Source organism: Thalassophryne amazonica, chromosome 15 (genome assembly GCF_902500255.1).
Source record: "Thalassophryne amazonica chromosome 15, fThaAma1.1, whole genome shotgun sequence".
Taxonomy (NCBI): Eukaryota; Metazoa; Chordata; class Actinopteri; order Batrachoidiformes; family Batrachoididae; genus Thalassophryne; species Thalassophryne amazonica.
Window position 1 is genome coordinate 7,906,062 of NC_047117.1, and position 26,586 is coordinate 7,932,647.

A 26,586-nucleotide genomic window follows, 5' to 3' on the forward strand; every position below is an offset into this window, starting at 1 on the left:
CGATCTAATCGCCAACACGATGTGCAGCTCATCAACTGGAGTAAAGAAGAAGTGAACAGAGCGAGTGGTGACATCAGCGGATCGCATCGCAGCAGCTCATCTGAACGATTACAACAACAAGTTAAATCTGTTATAAACATACTTTAACAGCTGCACACAAGAAGGAAAGAACACACAACTGTTTTACCAAGCCATGACAATGTAAACATGATAACTAATTACCTTTTTAGATGGCTCAAAATGCTTCCTGCAGCTTGTTAGGCGCGCACGGCTCTAGCTGCAGCCTCCTCTGTGATTCAGGATGCAAATAGAGCCATTTTCAATGGCCAATTTGCAGAAATAAATTATTAATCCACCACAAAATAATTATTTTATATACGCAGCGTCCAGCGCAGAGCACATGGCAGCCAGCAGAAGAAAGAACAGCATCCAGCTATGAACACAGCAGGTGGGATCGTCATGACGATGTTCGTGCTATTGCGTAAGTCACAGGCATGCTCATGTCAGAGCACCAAAAGACTCTCAGTCATCCAGATAGTTGAGGACAATTATAATTTCTGGTTTTATGCCCTGGAAGAAACTGTTAAAAACTGGTACCAAATCCAAATGTTGATATTTCAAAGTATCTAATAAGAAAAGTCTTATTACGGCTCCTTTTCTGAAACAACAATGGAACAGCAGAGGACGTGCTAAAAAGACGTAAATCTGAGGAAACTGAACTGTGAAGAAAGTTTTGCTGAGGAAAGCGACGGGTGCTTCTGACAGCAGTGACGAACAATGTTTGCACCCCAAAGAACGTTGGAAACTATGAACTGCAACAGTTTAAATCAGCAAAAACTCAACTCACAGCGTTAAACTGAACTGCTGTTCCTGAAACAGCCACCAGAGGGCCACAGTGTTTTTAGGCTATGCCTGCTGCGCCTGCAGGCATGGCTGTGGTGAAGGAGGCGGGGTTCAGGCGTCTCCCTCGTTGTCTTTGACTTCCTCGACGGCGTCCTCCTCCACTGCGTGTTCTGAGCTGCAAGTGCAGAAACAAACACAAAACAGTCGCAATCAGATGAGAAAAAGAAAAAAAGAGACGGCACCAAACAATTAGACGAGGAGATTTTGTGTTTAAATGAGGGACAGGAAGGGTTAAACCAGGACACTGAAGCTCCATCAAGGGGGAACTTCAAAAAGGGAGAGAAAGAAGAACTGTCTGCTCCGGCTGTAATCATACAAAATCTCTTCTGCAGGGTTGTGTGGAGTTTTAGAAGATAAACACTGTTAATCAGAAACCAAGTCTCTATCTGAATTAATAATAATAAAAAAAAATCCTTCCTGCAAGGTTTGTGTGGAGCTACGAGCACGTCAAGAGTTTTTAAAAAATTACTGCTGTGAAGCAATCACAAAATAACATTTTACTTCTATGATTAACAGCATTTTTTGTGGAAAAACTGTCCGTCTTCCTGACGACCACGTCTGCTCCTAATCCATCATCAATCCAGCATCCAACAGTCATCCAACAGGTGGCAGTCCACCACTGGCAGACATGTCTATGGGATATGACATATTGGGGTTAGAGTAAAAAAAAAAAAGCCCTTGAGGTCCACAACACTCACTATGAATCTTTTTAATGTAATTATGTAATTATGCAAAATGCAGCATGCAGCACTCCATGGTGTGGAGTGAGCGCCTTGCATGGCAGCACCCTGACATCACTGTGTGAATGGGTAAATGTGTAAATTGTAAAGTGCTTTGAGCATCTGATGCAGACTGAAAAGTGCTATATAAATGCAGTCCATTTACCTATTACTTAGGGGGAGGAAAAAACAGGTTTAGTTCAGATTAAATTATAAAACAAATATAAAGAAGTTAAGGTGCTTAGACTCTTGTAACGTTACCATACAAAAGAACTTTGAATGTGTTCAGTTGGGACATTCAGACAAACACATCACTGTGCAGCATGCACTGTGGGTAAAGCTGCTTCCGTACACGTGTCCATAAAAATCATAGAGGGATATGCTTTGCAAACGTAATACCTGTTACTACGTTGGATGATAGTGAAATTGAGGATGGCCCAGTGGTTGTTCCAGCAATAGCAAAGATTTCATGTCTGCTACCTACAACTCGTGTGGAATGTCTCAAACCTAAACCTACTTCTAGGCATCTTATATATGCTACTCTGGAACCACCCCTAAATCCAAACAGTTCAACTGTCAACCCCACTGAGGTCCTTAGTCTGGGTCTCATTAACATAAGATCACTGTCCTCAAAATCACTGTTGATCAATGATCTAATTATTGATCATCACTTAGATATGATTGGGCTATGTGAAACCTGGCTTAAACCTACAGCTGTCCTCCCCTTAAATGAGGCCTGCCCACCAGCATATACATTTAGTCACGTCCCTCGTGATGTGAAGCAAGGCGGGGGCTTTGCTCTTATTTATAAATCTTAGCTTATTAGCTGTTGGGGGTCACAAATATAACTTGTTTGAGCATCTGATTCGCCGTTCTGCTCAGGATATTACGCATTGCCAAGGTCAGAAGAATAAAATCAGCCATATTACTTTGTCACTGTATATAGGCCTCCTGGCCCATATTCTGAATTTTTAGATGAATTTGATGTGTTCATCTCTAACTTGTCAACTAGTGCATTCTGATCATTGGTGACTTTAACGTTCATATAAATAAGCCGTATGATCCCCTCTGCAAACCATTTATGGAAATTGTGGATGCATTAGGATTTTGGCAATGCATTCGGGATTCGAAGCACATTAGTGGAAATACCCTGGATTTGGTTCTTGCACGTGGTATTGCTGTCACGAATATTGACATCATGCCTCTTAATCAGTGGTCTCTGATCACTCACTTATTACGTTTTCCACGTTGCGTGGCATGATGCTATCTTAGACTATAAGCATGCATTACTGGCTACAAAGCGGCCCTATTACTCTGATTTCATCAACAAAAACAAGCAGAACTCAAAGTTCTTGTTCAACACAGTGGCAACACTTATTCATGGACGACCACCTGTAGTTCGCTCTCATTTTACAGCACAAGATTCCCTGTAGAGATTCTTGGCTGTGTGATATACGTTTGCTATAACCAGTGTGCTTACAGAGCTGAAGGATGAAGACAGCAGCTCATAATTAGCACTTTGACCATCCCACTTAGTTATCATTTGAAGGCGAGCAGACAACAGTAGACGCAAAAGACGACACAGCAATTTCCTACGTTTTTGAAAGCAAATACACGCCTTATGATTAATTAAGGGAAAAAAAGAAGGTGTAAATTAGGTCTTCATTATAAATGAACAAAACAATCATCAAACCTGTACAACTGATACAATGATTTACGAGTATGAGTATATTTATTACAAGAATGAATTTTTTTTTTTTTTAGAACTAGGTGTGCTGTCTTTGGAATTTGAACAAATACTGAAAAATTGTGATTCTGAAGTTTAACTTTTTAGGTAAAATAAGCCTGACACAACAAGGCGTAACGATCAAGCTTGTGAATGTTACGGGCACATTTCAACAGAAATATTTAAAAAGACAATCTTAAAACATATCTGTATTCTACTGATAAAAAATTGTGCACGTCTTCAATTTATTTTAAATTATTTTCTTGTTATGTATATGTAAAGCTAATCTTTCTAACTATGGACATTACTTTGTAGTGTATTTTTCCTGAATGTTTAGTAAATAAAATTATTATTATTATTATTATAAAGTGCACAGAATTTATGAATTACTCTTTGCACACAATAATAATAATATCATCATTGCTGGATACATGACTCTGTAGGAAATTACTTTTTTTTTTTTGCTCTGACACTGTGGCTGCACTGTTTTAAAGCTGCAGTAATGATTTAAGCCTTAAATCATACCTCACAGGGGAGTCTCCTATCCAATTTTATATCTTAAATTTTAAGCTACAAAGTTGGATATGAGACTTTAGTCCTGCACTTGGAAAACTAGGGACTGACCCTTTAACTGCTCTCCCAGTGCATGTTGGGTGCGTGACAACGACACTGAGCGTGTTTACGATCTTTAAGTGGGTGTTTGGAGTTACCGACTGGTACCTGAGCTGTGTTGGCACCATCTGGTTCTGCCGCTGACTCAACATCTTCACTGACTGTGGTGGTTTCCTTTGGCGACTTTCTGCTGGATTGCATCTTAGACTGCTGGGCCTTCACTGCCGGGCTGCTCACTGACTGAAGAAGCTGAAAAAGCATGCCGGCGGTAGCAATTAATATTCAGCAATATTTTTATCCCTCATCAGATAAATTAGCAGAAGAATAAGTACAGTAAAACGTCACCATGTTTTACCTCAACCCTAAAATGGAGAAAGACTATTATTTGAGCTGCTGCCCCCACGACCCGACTCCGGATAAAGCGGAAGAAAATGGATGAATGGATGGATAATTAATACGCCAACAGCGATATAAAAATAAAGCCGTACCTTTGTGATTGTGCCGACAGCTTTGGTGCGTCCTTCCCTGAACACCAGCTTCTGGTCACAGTGCAGGTACTCCGGCGTCTTAATGAAGCGGAAGTGGACCGCAGCCTTGTCGCCGGTCCGCAGGCAGTCTTTGTTCATGGCCAGTATTGTGGCCGTTTGCCTGATGCTGCCACAGTGCACTAGAGAACGAGCCGTGAACACAAGCAGAATTACAGATCACGCATCACCGACTTGGAGCAAATGCACAAACATCAACGGTGGCAAAACATCACAAATTCAGAGAATTTAAATATATGCTGAAGGTTTATGTGAGAAGGCTGCAGAAATGTGAAACAGTGAAACAAGTCAAAAATGTAGATGTTAAGTTTGACTAACCCATGGCCTGGTATCTGGGTGATATTGTGGTGGGGTGGTGAAGCACCAAAATCTCTGCCTCAAACTCCCACGACGCCTGTGGCATTAATTTCGGCGAGACCATCACCATGCCTTTCCTTATCGACGAACGTTTGATCTGAGAGAAGTAAAGAAAGAAACTGAGGGAGTGCTGCAGTCAAATCATATCTGAAAATAAAACTTGACCTGCTGTCTCACTTTGAAATTAGTTTTAATGACTGTTCAAAGTCAAGTTTACTGCAGTGCTGAAAAAGATGAAGTTTTACATTTTATTATGACAAACAGTTTTTAACACAAAAATACTCTTTAAAAACTCTTTAAATCTCTGAACCACTGTTTTTTTTTTCTTTTTGCTCCTGTTACATTTTAAATTACTATAGACTCAATTTTCATTGCACCTGCAAGTCCTGCACTTCCATGGATACAGCAAAACTGAGGACAGACATCAGCAGAAATCAGATATCTTACATGGAATATAACAGTTATAATGTTAATGAATCATAAAAAAAACATTAATTTCTTTTAAAAATTACTTTGCTAAAATAAAAACACTGGATCCATATACAGTATACACATTATTTGTCCCACTGCCATTAAAAAAGTTTACATTAATCATGCTTTCTTTTCCTTTTCTGTCTCGACATGTCTCACTTCCCTCCTCTTTAGTTCAGCCTAAAATTTAGTTGAGGATTAGCTGAATTTGCTTCACGCGGCTATTAATCGAATCAGTCAATGCTTCAAAGTTGAGCAGATGATGAAAAGAATTTGGTCAAAATTAAAAAAAGAATTGATGAACCATGTTTATTCTTCCTGTCAGAAGCATTCTGTGCACATGGTTAGTTCAAGGACCTTAAGAAAATTGAAAGCATGTTCATTTGTTATTACAGTTTCTGGTTATAGTAAATGGTTTAATTTGGGCAGTTTTTTTTCTTTAAGTAAATGTGTCTTTCAAACCCACAGTTGGGCCGTGAGGTTTAAAGGGACGATAAAGTGAAAACAGAACTGAAATGATAAAAGAACACAAAACACACTGATTTGATGTGAACTCAGCACATTCATGCGAAACTATTCAACATTTTTGCAGCCAGTTGGCTGAAAACAAGTCAGGTGACGGATACAAAAAGCATCTACAAAGCACTGGAGATACCAAGATACCTGTAATGACTGAAAGAGTGAGAAGCTTCAGTATTTGTGACTGGAGACAGTGTGATTAATGATTAAAACCAATCACAGCTTCATACTGATCTTGTTAAAGAGAAGACAATTAAAGCCAGAATCTGCCATTCTTCAGTCTTTTACCTCCACAATCCTTATGGAGCCAAATCATCTTTTTTTTTTTTAATCCAATGTCATAAAACAACAGGGGGAGCATTTATTTATTTATTTTTATAAAAGCATTGTACATCAAAGCAGTTTTAAATATGTTCGACTGCTCCACCACAAACCTTTTTGAGGGCAAAGGAGGCCGTCTGTCCGCCGCGGACCTCTCTGACTGGCATCCTCTTGCGGTGGATGGATTTTACCGCGATGGGGATGAAAGTACCTAGTGGGTCTGGACCTAAGAGCAGTGTGTCGTTTAGCCGTATTAGCCCACATAACGTTGTTCCTGAAACAACTGTGCCCACACCCTGAGAAGAGAAAAATCTAAATTAAGCCCAGAAGAGGTTTCTGGCTAAAAAAAAAAAAAAAAAAAAAGTCACTGGCCACTGTTTTTTTTAAATGAAAGTTTCAGATAATATTTCTTTATAAATGTTAGTTCTTGGAGTATTTTATAAGTTTATGAATGTTATAGTGCTGTGAATGTAGTTTTTCATACTTTATCTGTGAACATTCATAAAATTCTCCCCCTCCCTTCTCTTATGTCACAGAGTCTTCTCAGGCTAAGATATTTTCCTGACAATGTCAACTATAATCTTCAAAGTGTTTGGTGATGTCGACATCTTTGCAGGGAATGACGGTGTAAGTCTTTAGAACCATGATGCTTCTCATATTAGTGGAAGGTTTTTAAATGTGAATGCTAACTGGTGACCTTCAGAGGATTTTTTGGGTACCACCGGAATAACAAATGGGGAGACTTGGATGAGGCGCACCACTTCTACTGTGATGAAATGTCAGCAACAACATTCTGACAATGTCTCTGGGCACGAGCCAGCACGCTGGTGCCTCAGTGTTGAGGACTCCAAAACCTGGGAAAGGTAAGACAACCCCAATATTTCACACTTGAATGGACTGGTTGTCTGCCTGGGTGGTTGCCATCCAGGACCTACATTTGTTCCATCACACTAACCTGACCCTGCCAAAAAAAAAAAAAAAAAAAAAAGGCTCCTTTCACTCAGTTACCATGGAAGGAAAAAGAAAAGTAACTGTATATGTTTCTAAAGTGTGCAGAATCTCTGTGTTCTTGTCTGCAGGTGAAGCAGTGACACTGCATATGAAAACATGAATTATCCTAGAATGAAAATTAAAAAAAAAAAATCCAGACTTCAGAAGAAAATCACTTTTAACCACCTTCTTTCGCTTGATTTTAACATTTTTTTTATTACAAGACCAGTGACACTAACCAACATCCAACCAATACACGCTCGCTGTCTACGTCTTACGCAAGAACAGACTCACTGAATAAATAAAGCTGAAAATCAAACAACTGAGTGTTCGTCATACCGGTACGGAGTACGTATCATCTATTTGGAACTCTGCAGGCTCGTCAATGCTAAAGGTGGTCCTAGAACACAGAAGGTTCAGGAACATCTTCAGCAGGTCCATGTTCTCTCCCGTCACATTTGAGATCTGGAATATTGGGCACATCCTGTAGAAAGAGGGATTGGTGGTGGGTGGGGTCAGTTGGATCAAAGGTGCTTCAATCAACGGACAGAAATCATTCATAAGTTTTTTTTTTTTTAATGTTGGGACACAATAACAATAAAGTAGCCTTCCTCCCACTGAAGAAAAATTTAAGAGTCATATGAAGGACACAAAACCTCATCAAGGATAATGCGCATCTGCAGCACGATCTCTTCATACCAATACCACTCAGGCAAGCGTTAAAGCAGTGGGAAGTCCTGCACAACGAGACTATTGGACTGTTTTTACCCACAAGCAATCAGGCTTGAGAACAACTCTCCCACCCAACCCTCTCTCACCCTGTTACATGTGGACTGAAGCACATGAATCTTTGTGCACTTCCTCATCAGTGTAAATGCACTCAGACACTTTATTCTACACTGCTGCATCATTATTGATATTAACATGACAACAATGATAATAACTACTATTACTAAGGTACTTTTATTGCGCTTATTCTTTTTATTCTTTTTCTACATTTTTGTTATTCGTGGGAGATGTGCAAGTAACAATTTCATGATACAGTTAAACTGTTTTTTCCTCTGTATATGACAATAAACTTCTATTTTATTCTCTATTCTACACTATTTTAAATGCACAGAGGCAAGTTTAACGATAGACAGAGACTGAGTGTAGCACATATGCACACCACAGCCTGTGATGTTACTTTACATAAGGACGGGCTGAAATGGCTGACTCCAACATGCCTCCTGTCAAGCTGGCTTATGAAGTGGTGTTTCTGGCAACTGGCTGGCTTATAAAGTGCAAACCTAGCAACCTGCTCGAAAACAAAAGTAGAGCTGTGCCTGGCCGCGTTCTCAGCCAGAACCGCAACAAATGCTGGTTTTGCTTCAAATCTTTATCCTGATGGAACACAATCAAACATGTATTAAACTGTACTCACTAGGACTACCCCATTTAAAGATGCTTTAACGTGACTGAAGCCGTTAGGACTATGAACACTCACAATTGACGGCATAATGATGCAGATTTGTTGAATCAGGATGAAATTTTTGAACACCCTAAAAATTTGAGCCCGATTTCAAAGCTGGTGCCGATGATGGCCATAACTACTGTCTATACCAAGTTTGTTCAAGACTGTCAAAAAATGGACCCAGGAGTTACTGTGATGCTGCAAAGTCCACCTGTAAAGCCAATCAATCACCAAATGAAAATACAGATTTTTTAACTAGTTGGTCTCATCGACGTCACATCATATAATCTTCACAAACACCATCACCCCTTTTTCTTTCCATTTGTATTTATTGGTTTACTCTGAATCCCCCTCTTCCTTACTCCTCCTACCTCTCAGAGCTGAAGTTTGAGGCTGTGACAATGACGTCGTCCTTGTTCTGGACCAATAAGGGGATTTTCCTGCAGCCTGGCGACTTTAATAATCTCTGTAATAACTTTAAGGTCTCTGCAGGTAGACACAGACAAATCCACACGGTGATGATGAAAACAGCGGCTGTCACATAGTCTAAAAGCCACAACACACAATACAGCATCGAAATGCTTCATAGTAAATTGGATTTGGAGAGTAAACGCTTCCCAACAAGCAACAGGAAATACACAGATTTTCTGAGCCATAAAGCTCCCGCAGTCCACCTGTAACACAAACTGCAGTTCAGCCAAACCTGATATGAAATAAAGAAACAAACAAAGTGGTTTGAGCTTCACTTCATCTCAAATAAAACCCAGCAGACTTCTTTTGAACTCTACTTGAATTTCTACATTTTCCAAATTTTACCAGAGGCCAAAATATTGCCATTGAGTACTGCAAAGCCTCTGCGTCCATCCGTCTGTCTGATCAAAAGCGAGTGAGAAATAAACACTTCTAACCTGATAATAACCTGATAATACCCCTGACGTGATTTACAAGACATCTTGCGGACATCAGCGTGCATGCACATCACACCCGGTCAAAGGTAACTTCCGGTCTTTTCAAAAGCTCATGTATGCGCACACGGACGCCCTCCTGCAGACGCCATTAAAAGGTACATGCTCATACGGCCGAGGGTCTTTCAGCATTGCGTTATATCGGAGTGTAATTAAATTTTAGCCTGACATCTCCTTGTTTACTTACGAGCTCCCATTTGCTGCTTTAATTTTCTCTTGCAGCTGTTTACTGCTTATGCAAACTCAATTGTATGCAAAACCCATCTGTTTAATGATAACGCTTCCAAAAATCAAGTGTGCAGAATGCTTTCCTGAGCAGCTCTATTCTGAGGCCCTGGTTGATTTTATGAGAAGAACATCAGCCCTTTATGACCTACGTATGGGTGTTGTTGAGCAGTTTCTACTAAAATGACATTATTTTTTCAACCAACAAAGAGAAAATCTTTTAAACTATAAGGAAAACACACTGGCATCAACTTTACCAATTCTCGGGATAAACAATGTCTAATAAACCCCCACCAAAAAACAGCACAACACTAAAATAATGGCAAAAATAAATGGCATTTGACACCATTGTTATAGCCATTGTGGTGCAAAATTAACAGTGTCTGTTAAATATATAAATAAAATTAAAAAAAACAAAAAACAAATATGAAGTGTTTTCCACACATGGCAAATAAAAAAGTGTCCACGTTCATCTTTGCCTTTTCTTGTTCAATAAGAAAACTATGTTTGTTGCTGTGTTTATAGAAAAGCCGATCAGGCCACTGAGCTGTCGATCAAAACCTCTGCTCGGCCACTGTAAAATTTCAGTGAAGGACTTTAAAATTTAAATCCATTTTCGGTGTGGCATCATCAGGAAGTCAGGGTGCTACACTGTAGTCAGAAAGCTGTCTGGTAATGTTGTTGGATTTTAATTGTGGTAAAATAAGTCCCTTCAGCTGCTCCCTTGTCCTTGCTGAGAGTTATGTTTACTCTGACATGATGTTAAAATTCCAATGTCTGCAAGACCTTCAGCCAACTTTCCTGCTCATCAGTTTCTGAGGAAATGTCCATTATCTCCCACAACCTGAATCTCAGGTTTTGGCTTTCCAATCTTTGGGATTCCACTTCCTAGATTTTTCTACTTAACAACCACACCAGCAACTTAGCATGTTTGAGCCCAATCTACAGTGCATACAGAAGATGACATTCTACTCAAAGAAAATGAATCCTTACTACCCGGATAAAAAAGATCTTTACAATCAAACAGTTTTCAAATGCTGGGTGAATGTCTGTTACATTCTACAGCTTTACACCACCTCAAGTAATCTAAATAGGAAGGCGGGGAAAAAGGCTAGAACACTGCTTTTACCTTGGAGGATGTTGGCTGGACACATGTCTATCTTAGTAACCACGACAAAAACGGGCACATTTAGAGCCAGCGCCAGGCCGAGATGCTCTTTGGTCATGCCAATGATGCCCGCATTACTGCCAACCTGACAACAAGACCAGAAAAACAGAACAGTCAACAATTTAGAGAAATCTAAAGAAAATATGACATACCAGAAATATATCTTATTTTGCAGTAGGAACTACTGGTTTAATCTTATTAGGAATAGAAAAAAAACTTATAGAATAGAAAACTTGTTACACAAATGGCCACGTAAGTGACACTGCCGCTCATCCTTCCCTCTGCTCTCTTTCTCACCATGAGCATGCAGAAGTCTGGTAAATGTCCCGTCATGCCAAAAACTGTTGTTTTGAGATACTTCTCATGGCCAGCAAGGTCAATGAAGGTGATGATCTTGGAGGACTTCTCACAGATCTTGGTCCAGTCCAGACCACCACCATGGGTATCTGGCTTGTTCACCACCTGAAATACCAAAGACCCAGAATCAATTATTTTTTAAGTAACTGATAAGTGAAACAGAGAGAAGTAAAGCAAACGTTTTAAAATAGGGGTATAGCATTTGAAACCCACACGTGGACCACAGTTTGACTGCATGGTACATGCTCACCGTACTACGAGTTAGTTTAATGATGCTGAAATGGTGACAGTACCAGATGCTTTAGAAGCTCACCTGTCCCTCATGGTCAAATCCCAGGATGTCGTTCCCCACACTGCTGGTCCGTCCACTCTCCATTTCGTGTTTGTGCCTGAAGAGCTTCTGGCGAGCAAAGCCTCTGCCATTGTCCAATTCTCCGTGAGTCAACACCCCCAGTAGGGTACTCTTTCCTGCATCCACGTTTCCAACCACTGCCACTCTGAAGAGATGGAATAAGAGAAGGTGGACACAAATAAAGCTATCAACAGAGAGATAATATACAAATACACAGTCACACAAAACAGGAAAATAGCTAAACTGCAAGCCAATAAATGATACTCGCATAACAACATGTATACACAAGGACGGTTACTTTACTCCTTGTACAGCAAGGTGAGTGAGTCCTTCCCAGCCAGCTTGTGTAACCAATAACTCAAAAGCAACAAATTATATAACTTGCCAAATTAAAAGAGCACAAGAGGATGACATCATTTGATGGTTGTTAAATTTGATGAACCAGATTAACTGAAAAAAGACTTTAGTTTTTTTTCCCCCAACAGTATTATAAGCACGACAAACTGCAAGGCTAACAAGAGCCCCCGCCAGTGTAAAAACATTCTGTTAATATGCCAACAAAAAATACAGCCATTTATCCATTCATTTGCATTTCAATAATAATTTCAGTGCATCCAGAGAGCTTTTATTCTGGTATTCCCTCACACAAAGAATCTTCTCTGGAGTAAATGTCATTTTTATAGTGATTTAACAGCACAGGAATTGTCTTTTTTTTAGTGTTACAGGTATGTTACTGCTGTCCACATCAGCACAGTCAGATTTCAATATAAGGTATCAGAGGAGTCAGAATCTGACATCTACTCCACAAACTTTGACAAGTAAAATAAAAGCAACATTAAACAACCCACTCTGATGTGAAATATTTTCCTACAAAGAGCCACTATAATATTCCTCATTGTTCCTGTGCATCTTTCTCATCAGCACTGTAAGAGAAAGGTTGTGACAAAGTACCGCCTACAACCTCAATGGAAAACTCATTCTCCCTCATTCCTACCTGACCTCCAGGAAATCCTGTTCACCGACATGCCGACGGGCGAGATAGTCCCGGATTTTTCCAGCAGTGTCCGTTCTCTCCCTCAGCAGGATTAAGTCGGCCTCAAGCTGTTCACACAGCGACTGCACAGTGGCGACTGACGCTTCCATGTCCTTTTCATTGAGACCGTAGTCGCCTCCATCTCAAATGAAAGAAGACGATGTGGGACAGGGCAAGAGAAACAGCTACTCAAATGAATCCAGGATCTACTGTATTTTCCTAGCATGCCATCCACCTTGACTAACATTCAAACCTTGCTATAAAATGAACTTTCACAGAACTAAAAGAAAGGCAAAGTAGGTGAAAGTATAGAGAGCTGAGGAACTGTCAGATCAGGAGTGTGTGAGGAGCATCTTAAGTGCAAACAGAGGCGAGAGGACAAAAACGATTTCAAATTAACTGCAAAGTGAGAATAGAAGAAAGTTAATGAAGTGTGATGGAGGTATAGAGGAAAGAAGACAAGGTGAAGGATGGGAGGATGACACGCAAACGATGGGAACTATGGAGATTAAAACAGTATACTGGTGAAGAATTACACACTGGAGGCAGAATGGAATTTCTCCAATAAAGAACAAATGGATTAGAGAAGAAAGAGGGTGTCACCTTGCACAGTGTCACCACATCATCTCATCATCTCCCAAACTTCAGATACCAGTTATCCTCACACCACTTCTGGCTGGAGAAGTCATGCAGACATCTTTATATCTTTGATGTGGACTTTATATCTGAAGAAGACCAAGCACTGAGCAGTATGAAGGCCTCTGATGCAAAACTAATTATATACTATTTTAAACAGCTGCTGAAGGATTCATGGTTCATCTTTGTCATTCCCTCCTGATTTCCAGCAGCTGACCAATAGGCAGCATGACTGCTTCAAACATATGAGTTCAACATGATTTACATTCATAATCTTGCAGATTCTTTTCAATAAATAATAGTTTTGGTAAGAAAATGCTCATGCACTGTCGCACACAGAATGCAGGATTTTCATTGTTCAATCTTTTGAGTACTGAGAGTTTAAAGCTACAGTCTGCAGAATTTAATGTCATCTAGTAGTGAAGATGCAGACTGCATTTTGCTGTCGCAAGTCACAATTTTGTTTCCCTTCAAATTGTAGCTTCTTAGTCAAGTCAAGTCTGGGAGTGTGCACTGGTGCCGTGCTTTGCCGCATCTACAACACCACCCAGGCAGACAACCCATCCATATCCATTTCCCACATATTTTTAGTTTGTTCGGTGACAAGGATTCATGCTGCCTGGACTTCTCTTGTAATAAAGAACAGGTATAAAACTGAATTTCACAAAAATGAGGGTTGTCAACCTTGTTAGCGTGTGCTAGTAACCAGCAGACTGTGTATAGAGGAGCAACTGCCGATTCCTCTTCTTTTTTCTACAATCTTCTAGTCATGCTGCAAATACAAAAGGCAGATTAAGTATGTCCCTTTTGGGTTCCTGTATCAACATGGCGGCCCCCAGGACGGGGCACGCTGCCATGTAGATATGAAGGGCGTATTCTAAGCTTATGAAAACTCAGAGCCAATGTTGATGATACAGTAGTGTTCAGATAGTAGTGCTATGTGACTAAAAAGATTAATCCAGGTTTTGAGTATATTTATTATTGTTACATGGGAAACAAGGTACCAGGAGATTCAGTAGATTCTCACACATAACAACAAGACCAAGCATTCATGATATGCACACTCTTAAGGCTATGAAATTGGGCTATTAGTAAAAAAAAAAGTGACAGAAGACGCCTGTGTGAAGCTAATTTATTTGCAAGAATCCCCCGCAAAGTCCCTCTGTTAAATAAAAGACATATGCAGGAGAGGTTACAATTTGCCAAAGAACACATCAACTGGCCTAAAGAGAAATGGAGGAATATTTTGTGGACTGATGAGAGTAAAATTGTTCTTTTTGGGTCCAAGGGCCGCAGACAGTTTGTGAGACGACCCCCAAACTCTGAATTCAAGCCACAGTTCACAGTGAAGACAGTGAAGCATGGTGGTGCAAGCATCATGATATGGGCATGTTTCTCCTACTATGGTGTTGGGCCTATATACACAAGATAATGACTCCAAGCACACTAGTAAACCAGCAAAACCTTGGTTCCAAACCAACAAAATTAATGCTTCGCAGATGTGAAGAAATCATGAAAAACTGTGGTTATACAACTAAATACTAGTTTAGTGATTCACAGGATTGCTAAAAAAAACAGTTTGAACATAACAGTTCTGAGTTTGTAGCATCAACAGCAGATGCTACTATTATTGTGAACAGCCCCTTTTCTAATTTTTTTTTACTAATAGCCCAATTTCATAGACTTAAGAGTGTGCATATCATGAATGCTTGGTCTTGTTGGATTTGTGAGAATCTACTGAATCTATTGGTACCTTGTTTCCCATGTAACAATAAGAAATATACTCAAAACCTGGATTAATCTTTTTAGTCACATAGCACTACTATTATTCTGAACACTACTGTAATTTATACACAAATGCACATCTGCTAAGAAACTTTCCTAAATCCTACACACAGTAGCTTTAAGGAAAACCAGAAATAAACACTGGCCAAAACTCTGTGTAACATTTATTTTGTAATTAAACTTGAAGGGTTTTCTAAAACTGATTGAATGATGAACTGATATCAAAATACCTCTTATAGCTGAATAAGTTCTCAAAAACAAAACAAAACAAAAAAAAAAAACAAATATGTTTTTGAAAACAACTTCTTCTGTTCCACATGACTGAGAAGGCAACAAGGCCAGACTGCTGGGGGTCAATAGGTCAGACAGTGAGCAGGACAGGCAGTAATACTGCAAACTGTTCAACACTAACAGGGAAAACAGCACCCTTTTTTAACTCTTGCACTTTGATCCTAAGCAGGCCTCATGGGTCAGACATGCTGCTTTAATAATAACCCTGCTTGTCCACAAAAAGCTCTTGTGTGTTTCTGTATGAAGCAGACAGTTTCTGAATGAATAGTAAACAGCTTACAAATGGGGTTAGTTGGCTTTGGAGAACACAGCAGACCAGAACTGACAGACACGATGGCCCTGCTGCTGCACGCTGGTGGTGCTGCTTGAGCCTAACAAACCACAGTGTAAACTCAACACTCACAATGGCTCCACTGGCCCCTTTAAATGCATACGCACTTACAGGTCAATTTACAGACAAATCCACACCACCTCCTGGTGGCAGAAACCTGTCACAGCAACAATGCTTACTGCTGGTGCTTTTGCAGCAGTTTTGGCCACTGGCACAATCCAATTTTGTAAATTACTCCCCAGAGTTACTGTTGGTTTTTGTGCACAAAGCAAAACTGATCATCAAGTAGGCAACAAAGTCACCAGTGTTATTTCCAGGGTGATATCAACTTCAGAGGAACATCTCACAGAGGAAAAGAGGCCAAAGCACTGCTGGTGTACAGAATGTGCTTGGAGTTGGTTTTTAAATGAATACATAAATGCATTAATAATACATTGCAAATACACTGAGATACTGCAGAGCTGCACGCGATCCGCCAGAGCAGCTTCATGTTGCAACTGTGGTATACTTTGCTGCCCAACATATTTTGCTCAAACAACTTTTTCTGTGAAAGAAGTCATGGAACTCACTAAATCTGCTGCAAACTTCACCAATTTTAAGCCAGTCACCAAATCATGAATCTTGTACTCAGTTCAAACCCTCTGTAACTGTGTTACCACTAAATGTGTGTTTTATTGTCTCCTGCTGTACCCAGTTTATTGTCTAACTTTTTTTATATCCTGCTGCAGTCACCTTGCACTTTATCACATTCAGTTTATCCTCTTTTTACACCGTATCTTTTCAGATTCTGTGAAACTCTGTTAATATCCTTTTTTTCCCCTTTGTTTTAAATCAGTAATACAAAGTGTGGGAGGGTCACCTTATGCTAAATATGAATGAAACTGGTCAACTGGTTCTTGAGATATCACACAAACAAGCAAAAACAGAGGGACAGGTGGACATGCTGATTGCTACATCCCCCTGTATTTCATACTGAGGGGGTTACAAAGCTGAAGCAGCAACACTGAGGACTTGAGAAAGCCCTGAACATTTCTGGTGGCACACATGGCTGTTCTTCAACGCTAACCTGTAACATCTCACTCAAGGAAAAACATCTCAGAGTTACTGAGAAAGGCTGCCGACCGTCTGGGTGGGATGGTGCTGCAGCAGACACCACTTGGAGCACAACAAGCCAAGAAATCTGTCCAAGGTCAGCAACAGCAGCTCTGTGAAGAAAGTTCATCTGGTTGGTGAACAGACTTTATTGTATTTTTCAGTCTTCCATATGTCCCATAATAACTAAAAACTGCACAGTTGTTGGTTACAATTTGTGAATTAGTGTGATCAAACTACTTACACTCAAATATTGGTTTTAAATCTGACATAATTTTCACTGTTAATAAGCATAATCTGATGTAGAAACAGGCCCAACAACAGACTGGCTTCCTGTCCAGGGTGAACCTTGCCTCTCACCCAACGTCTGCTGGAATAGGCTCCAGCCCCCCCGTCAGATTTTAAATGGAATAAGTGGGTATCAAAAATGAAGGAATAAACAGATTATGTAGAAACAGCCTCAGGAAATCAGAAGTGCTCTCACACTCTGTCACAGCTTACCCACAAATGTCAGACCATGGGATTCTTTTTTTGTTTGTTTTTTTTAGTGAATAATTATGTCATCCGCCCTTAACTTCAATTATATTTAGACTTAAATTTCCCCAGTTGTCATCATAAATAAATTTTTAGACAGTACTTTACATTAGTTTCAATTTACAGATCATGAAATGTTTTGTTTTTCCAGTGGATAATCTTGTGATTACCGGCAGAATTTAGTATATTTTGAATTATACTGTTTATTATATAATTAATTTTAAATTATACTGAGGTTTAAAGTGCTGTAGCTGTCATGATAAATGTATTTATTAGAGAGTATCTCATCTTATTTTCAATTCACTGATCCACTGATTTGTTTTTCACACTTGGTAATGATGTATTTATTTTGAGAATTATGATTTAAAAAAAATCAAATCAGACATCCTAAGATAGTGTTACAGACGTAAACAGAATCTGACCTCATACAGTTTAAAGATCATGTGTTTCATCCCCCTCACATTTACAAATGTCAAATTATATGCAAAATTAAATGTCAACATTATTAGACATTCCTCAGGTACAGCTGTGTAACTTTTGCAGTTGTTGAATGCAACACTGGCCCCTCGTGGGGGTAACAGACTGCACTGATGAAAGTACTGCCCTTCCATGGAAAAAAATATTTATTTATTTTTCAGCCAATGAATATTTGTTTCTAACTGAGGGGCAAACGTTAAACTATTTAAAAAAGAATTAAAAAAAAAAAAAACAAGTCAGTATTTTATTATGCAGGTTTGATTCATATATGTGCTTAACTTTGGATGATGTCTGCATTCATTTGAAGGTAAATTCATCATAACGTTAACATTCCTGTATTTTGGTGTAAATCACTTTTTTCACAGTAAATTCCACTTCGTGACGATCAGCTGTGCAACTGTTGGTCATTGTGGGACATTTGGAAGTCTTTGAAAAACTCTTGAGAAATCTGTTCAAATGGCCAAACTGTCCTTAAAGAGGTGCTAACACCATCTACCTTGGACCTTCTTGGGATGCCCACTTCAGCAGATGTAGGTGGTGGCTGCGGTGTCACCATCCTGTCAAACCGCTTGGAAGCCTCCCTCAATGTTGATTACAGCGTTAATGCTGACTCCATAAATGGTCAATTAAAGTTGGAAATTAGCCTTACCGGAGCCCATTCCAACCACGTAGATTGTCTCTCCACATCCTTCATCTATCCGGTCTCTCAGATGTCTTAATAATGAATCATACTGTTGTCCTGTCGGGCTCACAAGAACCATCTGAAAAGCAGGAGAAGGGGGAGGCCAAGACAGACATTTTAAAGTAGTTTTCACACTGGTCCCTTTAAAATAAACCAACATCAGTCCTCTTCAAGTGGAAAAACCTGAAAACAAAAACAAAAAAGAACCGACGTCTTTTGTTTGGGTACACTTGCACTCTGGGTTTTTGGTGCACTTATTCTTCACAATGATTAAAAATATTCTGATCTCAAACCCTTCATGTGTTTTACTATTGCTTGTTTGAAGACAGAAATTGTATTTTATCTGTTGGTGCACATCGTCAAGAAATTAACGAGCACAAAAGGGGAGTGCAACAAAAGACTTGCTCACATCTTAACACAAAAAGCATGGAAAGAAATTACACATTCAAAATTAATTTTGCAGTACCAATAGCCTAAACTTAGCACTATATCAGGTTTGTTTCTTCGAACAAAAAACCAACCCTAAAAAAGACAAAAATCTCTGTTGTTTTCTAACCTGTGGCTCAAAATTCAGTTGTTAAAGAACATCAACATTATTGCATCATAATTCTAAATACAAAGCAGAGATGTAAACATGAAGTCTCATTGCTGACTGACAACTCATTTGGTGTTTTCTCACCCTACATGAATCCATGAAGATAATTTTTTTTTTTTGTTCCTTCACTGTCTTCTTTCTTTGCATGTTGCTTTTTTGAACATCATCACAGGCTGAAAGTCACTATTTATTTTTGCTTGTGGTACACAGAGGTGTCCATTATGTTTTATACTCAAACGCTTAGAGTATTGTGGATGTTCTAAAAGCGCACTTACACACTAATTCACACAGTGAACAGTGCACACCTGTCTCACAATTTCATTGCAGCCAGCACACCCATAGTGCAAGTTTAAAAAGTACATTAAAGCCTTGTTTTTAAAGAATTCTATTTTATTCACACAGGTCATTAATAGTATACGCCTCATGAACGTGCAGCTTGCAGACTGACAGCAGCACATGATATAAGCAATGCAAATCCAATGTCAGTTTTCACCAACACAAATATAGGCAACCACAAACTAGCCCTGATGTTCAGGCAGCCCTATATTTTGAAAAAAAAAGAAAAAGAAAAAAAAAAAACATTCTGCACACGTGAAATTTGGTTTCAGAGGTGCATCATTTCTGAGCATGTACCACCAATCTGACTTTTTAGAATGGTATCAGTCCAATATTGGCCATATTCTTGTCACTGCACTTGTAAACATTCATTATTTGAATTCTATTGAACATTATTTGAATTCTATCACACACGGGTTACGTTACGTTGCAGGTTATGCACATTTTCATTTGGGAAGGTACAAACAGAATATCAGCTTAATAATATTGGTTACATATTTATTAACAAATGAGTTGTCTGAAGACTAGGGCTGCCATGATTAGGAATTTCTGGAGACGATTAATTGTCAGACAAATAATTGCGATTGACGAATATAGTGTATTTTTTTTTTCTTTTTTCCCCCCTTCTTTATATTCTATGTTGTAGTATAATTACACAACTCTGGAAGAACATTTGGCTTCTGTGAGTGGAGAAACTGGAATAGTGCAACATTTTTATTTTTATCTTCATTTTACATACAGTCCCAATTTTTTCTGATTTGTGGTTGTTTCTGTTGCATTTCTGAAACTGTTTCTCCACATCAGTCACGTTTTGTGCTTAAACACTACATTAAGCTCAAGCTTGAACAAATAAATACCTTTGGAAAATAACAGCTGTTAAAGTTCAGAGTTCTCACCTGCTTTTTGTGATCTGTGCATCTGAACATCACCACAGCTTCTCCACGTCAGGGTTTTTTTTTTTTTTTTTTTTTTTTTTGCTCAGTTCATTCATATATTCTCATTTTTAAATATGTTTTTAAAGATATTTGACTGTTTATTTCATCTCATGATCTCATAAATTCAGTATACGCCGCGCACATGGTGTGAACAGGACGGTAACGGCAGAATCACACCTTTAGAGAAAGTTCAGAGAGAAGTAAAGGCAGCTCCACAATTTGGTTTTGTTTTTTTAACATGTTCACTCGGGTTAAAATCCTCTCTCTGCTCCGCGCTCGCTGCGCCCTGATGGTTCTCAGACTATAACATGTCGTGCCTGCATTCAGGAATCTCCCTCACCCACCCCCTCCCTCGCAGTCTGCAGCCTGTTGACTCCGCACGCACACGCACACGCACACACACACACACACACCGACAGCTCCATCGGTAAACTCTGCATTTTAGACGGCCTTGAAGAAGACAGTCACTGTTTTAATCGGCTGTCTTATCCAAACGGCAGGACGGATCGCTCCTCACCATCCATGTTATTGTCCTGCCTTAAGACGAGAGCGAAACAGTGAGCGAGGCTGCAGCACAATGACGTTAGATTCTGAGTCGTTTTATGCTTTGTGGATAAAATAAATAATTCACGGTAATCACGAATATGAAAAATAATCGCGAATATGAAAATAATCGCGGCTGACGAATATTGTAATAATTGTGACAGCCCTACTGAAGACTGGGAAAAAGGTATTTGTATTGTACTGGCAGACACTGAAAGTCCTGATGCAGCTCCAGTTGTACATGTAGAATGGGCCACGAGTGACCTTGAATCAGGGACCTTCTCTAGTGGAGGCATGAATGCTACCTGCTTGTTACACAAGTTCAACCAAAACAAATAAGATGATTTTGTGCACTGATTTTCTTTCTCATTTAATGCTGATGTTGTAATGGAAATGTTCAAATTAGTTAGTGGATATTCTTCTGTGACCGGAAGAGGACTTACTCTGGCTATTCGTCTGGAACACGCTGTGATTGGTCGAGCGCGATGATGTCATCACTTGACCTACTTTAGTGGATCACTGGGTTTTTAATATTTTTCTGATACGTTTGTTGTTTGTTTTTTTGCCATTTATAACCCTACCCCACTCCTTTCCCCCCGGCCCCCAAACCCCCACTCGTCACTGTCCCTTCTAGAGGTGGGCGATACCGGGAATTTTGGTATTGATCCAATACCAAGTAAATACAGGCCCAGTATCGCCGATATCGATACCAATACTTTTTCATATTTAAGCTTCATAGATCCAAAGGATCCAAAAGACCAAGGATAGAATTTCGCCAAACATCGTACGTGACAACAAAATACTTTATCAATTAACATTTTTCTTTAAAAAAATATCACTCAACATAACTTAAAACAAAATCTCCTGAGGTAGAGGACTAACTCAAGGAGAGCACTGAGTGGGCGGGCCAGGCTGAGCATACCTGCATGTTGGCTGGCGCCGCTGAGCCACGTGATGGGCAACAACAAAAAACAACAAAAGGCCAGAGGGGGAAGGGTGCGCTGCTTCATGATGTGTGACACACCACAGCGCTGCTCTTACAGACAGAGAGTAGACTGATGAATCTGCGTGTGCAGCAGTCAGTGCATGCGGGAGAGAAAAAAGCTTGAGTATCGATCTTTTTACAAGCTTTTTACAGCGTTGGTATTGATATTATAGATATTAGGATCGATCCGCCCACCTCTAGTCACTTCCCCTAACCAGAACTCCCCCCCCCCAGGCTCCCCTGCGCCACCCCAGACGCCCTCTGCATCACCCAGTCACAGGGTGTTCCAGACAAATAGCCAAAGTAAGTCCTGTCACTGAAGAATATCCGCTTCCTTAAAATTATTCACAAGCGAGCAACTGACATTTGTATAGACCATATGCAATAACTTTTCTTTCCAAGTTGAAAGACCTAATCACGTGGACAGGTGCTGGCAAACTAAATTTTAAACTGTATGCGAAATCACTATTTGTGTTCCCAGGCTATGTGCTTAATCTGACTGTGACTCTGTCAGCTGGTTGTCAGTTACGTGTCACTTTCTGGTGTTGTGCACAGCCAGCACCTCTCCACAGATTTGTTTTGTACTGCATCACACCAGACAGCTGACTGAAACTACGACCTTAAAGTTGCTGAGTTTACAGTCAGGCCCACCTTACTGCTCAGGTCTATATGATCCGCGGACTCCACACCTGCACCCTCGCCGATTCCAGAGTCCTCTTCGCCGGATGGGTCGTCGCCGCATCCCCGGTCCGGCGCAAACATACAAGCGGGCACGACGGACTCTGTTACTGTTATTGCTCCCGAGCGTATTCCCGGTTCTTTTGTCGTTAATGACGCCATTTCTATAGGAAAAACAAAACACACCCACATAAATAAACTTCAAGTTTGCTCCTTTAGCTTGGCATTATTAGCAAACATTTAGCATTAGCGAAAAGTTAAGTGAGACAGCTAGCAGAATCCAACAACACAGCAAACAAATTGTTTAACCAATAACAGTGTCATATCATCAACTTATAGGCGGACTCATTAATTATTTTTAATGAAAATGTTCGCATACCACTAAAAGTTACTAACTTTCTAAGAAGCAAAGTTGAGTTTCACTTGTTTATTCGTGTCGGACAGCGCTTGTGTGTGTTGAATGAATGACACGCCCACTCCCAATTAAAGAGACAGGATTGGCTACAGTCCTCAAAAACACGCCCACCACGTTTGAGGCACAACAATGCAAAGCGAAATAAAAACGTTGAATGAAAAGAAAACAAAAACTATTATTTAAGTACAACAAACGGAAGAGTAGAACTGTCGCATGAGGAGAAAAAAATTCTACCTCTCGTCAAAACAAAATGATTTTCCATACTCTGTGCATTTATTGTGGAATTTTCAATCAGTCGAACATTTCCTTGATTTCTTTCACAATAAAACGAGAAGCAGAAAAATAAAAGTTAAAAGTTTAATTTTAAATAATACGTAGATTTTATCCAGCCATTGTTATTTTAGACTAGATTTAATTTATATATTGACATGAATCATTCTTTTTATGGTTTACAAGCAGAGCATTTATTGAATGTCTTTTGTAGTTGTGAATTTGTCAGATTATTTTGGGTTGATACACATGTATGTAAAAGTCTGGGCACCCCCCTGATGATTTCCGTGATTTTTCTTTATAAATCATTGGTTCTTTGGATCAGCAGTTTCAGTTAAATATATCATACAGCAGACAAACACACTGATATTTGAGAAGTGAAATGTAGTTTCTAGTATTTACAAAACAGTCAGCAGTGATTATTTGATGACTCGGGACCAGGAATCTAGCAATATTTCCCTAAAACTACGGTCTGCGTAACAGTTTTAATCGAACTATATTATTATGCAGGTTTAGATGTAGTCTTCAGTGGTGAAGCGCTGAAAACACGGATCCAGGTCAAATTACTTGCAGACGAATAGTGCAAACAATGGGATTGGATGAGAATTGGAATAACCCCCTTGTGTCTGATGATTTGCGGACATTAATGCTGGATTTTACGATTGCTAATATCAGTTTTAAAACTCAATTTTACAACGCATTAGCGGAGCAGGTAAAACTCAATTAATTGTAAAATCCAGCATTAACGTTTGAAAATCATCAGACACAAGGGGGTTATTCCCTAAATGAATAATTAAAAAAAAAGTTTATGAAGTATCGTTTCTCTGCGATTGTATTTTGTGGAGAAAATAGGATAAAATAAAGGATAAAATTTAGGAAATGGCCCCTAATCAAAATCAAATCAAATCAAATCAAATAAATTTTATTTATATAGTGCCAAATCACAACAGTTGCCCCAAGGCGCTTTATATTGTAAGGCAAAAGCCATACAATAATTACAGAAAAACCCCAATGGTCAAAACGACCCCCTGTGAGCAAGCACTTGGCGACAGTGGGAAGGAAAAACTCCCTTTTAACAGGAAGAAACCTCCAGCAGAACCAGGCTCAGGGAGGGGCAGTCTTCTGCTGGGACTGGTTGGGGCTGAGGGGAGAGAATCAGGAAAAAGACATGCTGTGGAAGAGAGCAGAGATGAATCACTAATGATTAAATGCAGAGTGGTGCATACAGAGCAAAAAGAGAAAGAAACACACAGTGCATCATGGGAACCCTCCCAGCAGTCTAAGTCTATAGCAGCATAACTAAGGGATGGTTCAGGGTCACCTGATCCAGCCCTGACTATAAGCTTTAGCAAAAAGGAAAGTTTTAAGCCTAATCTTAATAAAAGTAGAGAGTGTGTCTGTCTCCCTGATCCGAATTGGGAGCTGGTTCCACAGGAGAGGAGCCTGAAAGCTGAAGGCTCTGCCTCCCATTCTACTCTTAAAAACCCTAGGAACTACAAGTAAGCCTGCAGCCTGAGAGCGAAGCGCTCTATTGGGGTGATATGGTACTATGAGGTCCCTAAGATAAGATGGGACCTGATTATTCAAAACCTTATAAGTAAGAAGAAGAATTTTAAATTCTATTCTAGAATTAACATGAAGCCAATGAAGAGAGGCCACTATGGGTGAAATATGCTCTCTCCTTCTAGTCCCCGTCAGTACTCTAGCTGTAGCATTTTTGAATTAACTGAAGGCTTTTCAGGGAACTTTTAGGACAACCTGATAATAATGAATTACAATAGTCCAGCCTAGAGGAAATAAATGCATGAATTAGTTTTTCAGCATCATTCTGAGACAAGACCTTTCTAATTTTAGAGATATTGCGCAAATGCAAAAAAGCAGTCCTACATATTTTCTTAATATGTGCATTGAAGGACATATCCTGATCAAAAATGAGTCCACGATTTCTCACAGTATTACTAGAGGTCAGGGTAATGCCTCCAGAGTAAGGATCTGGTTAGACACCATGTTTCTAAAATTTGTGGGGCCAAGTACAATAACTTCAGTTTTATCTGAAATTAAAAGCAAGAAATTAGAGGTCAATCCATGTCTTTATGTCTGTAAGACATTTCTGCAGTTTAACTAATTGGTGTGTGTCCTCTGGCTTCATGGATAGATAAAGCTGGGTATCATCTGCGTAATAATGAAAATTTAAGCAGTGCTTTCTAATAATACTGCCTAAGGGAAGCATGTATAAAGTGAATAAAATTGGTCCTAGCACAGAACCTTGTGGAACTCCATAATTAACCTTAGTCTGTGAAGAAGACTCCCCATTTACATGAACAAATTGTAATTTATTAGATAAATATGATTAAAACCACCACAGTGCAGTGCCTTTAATACCTATGGCATGCTCTAATCTCTGTAATAAAATTTTATGGTCAACAGTATCAAAAGCAGCACTGAGGTCTAACAGAACAAGCACAGAGATGAGTCCACTGTCTGAGGCCATAAGAAGATCATTTGTAACCTTCACTAATGCTGTTTCTGTACTATGATGAATTCTAAAACCTGACTGAAACTCTTCAAATAGACTCTTCATTCAAATGAAGAGTCTAATCATTCAAACTGTTCTGGGTCGCATGCCCCAGACCCCTCTAGGAAAGCGCCACCTCTTGGTCAAGTCAAATTAGTACCACACCCCACCCCCCCTTTACAAAGTAGATCTGTCCTTGTTTGGTAAGTTCTTATAGTAATTAGGTCCTCAGCTCATCACCAGCTTATTGCTCTAGAAGAAATCAAAAAATAATCTAAAATGTCCAACTTTAAAGCAGAAATAAACATGTTTATACTTGGTACAAAAACAAAACACAATTTGGGTCTCTATATATCCCTATTTCTTTTCTCTGACATTCCTAAATGAGTTATTACATCTCTATGTCCTACTATGTTTACTTGGTGCACTTTTTAATTTTTTTTAAATTATGTACAGCACTTTAAGTAAATAAAGGTTGAGTTGAGTCTATATGACAACTATAACGTCTTAGTTTAAGATGTTTTAAGCCATCACTTTATGCACAGTTGTGGGCATGCTCATTTTGAATAACAGTGGCTGAGCTGAGGCCGCCGCTAGCTGTTGCAGAGAGCTGCACGTCGTTTGGAGCACTTTATTGCAAACATCTGGAATAATATGCGTTGCTGTGTGGTGAAACGTCATGATGTCTGTGCTGCAATATTCACGCTGAGTGAAACTCAATGAAACTTGATCCCTTAGGTCCCGTCCCGTTTATGAATAACTACTGAGAA

General features: G+C 39.5%; 1 protein-coding gene across 3 annotated transcripts; it reads right to left on the bottom strand.

Annotated features, from left to right (window-relative positions):
* Positions 1-283: 283 nt before the first annotated feature.
* On the bottom strand, positions 284-23,092 carry LOC117526520 (GTP-binding protein 1-like). Of its 3 annotated transcripts, none has more exons than XM_034188581.1 (14): positions 23,040-23,092; positions 22,590-22,780; positions 18,512-18,623; positions 12,678-12,858; positions 11,645-11,828; positions 11,272-11,436; positions 10,936-11,059; positions 8,988-9,102; positions 7,503-7,647; positions 6,287-6,469; positions 4,824-4,959; positions 4,449-4,627; positions 4,063-4,209; positions 284-1,018 (listed from the first exon to the last, which is right to left on the bottom strand). In XM_034188581.1, the coding sequence occupies exons 2-14, from the start codon at positions 22,776-22,778 to the stop codon at positions 902-904; spliced, it is 1,977 nt and encodes a 658-aa protein (XP_034044472.1). In that variant the 5' UTR covers positions 22,779-22,780; positions 23,040-23,092; the 3' UTR covers positions 284-901. The 3 variants fall into 3 exon arrangements, with proteins under 3 accessions (XP_034044472.1, XP_034044473.1, XP_034044471.1); XM_034188582.1 differs by having other exon boundaries at positions 4,069-4,209; positions 23,013-23,083; XM_034188580.1 differs by having other exon boundaries at positions 22,996-23,070.
* Positions 23,093-26,586: the final 3,494 nt, after the last annotated feature.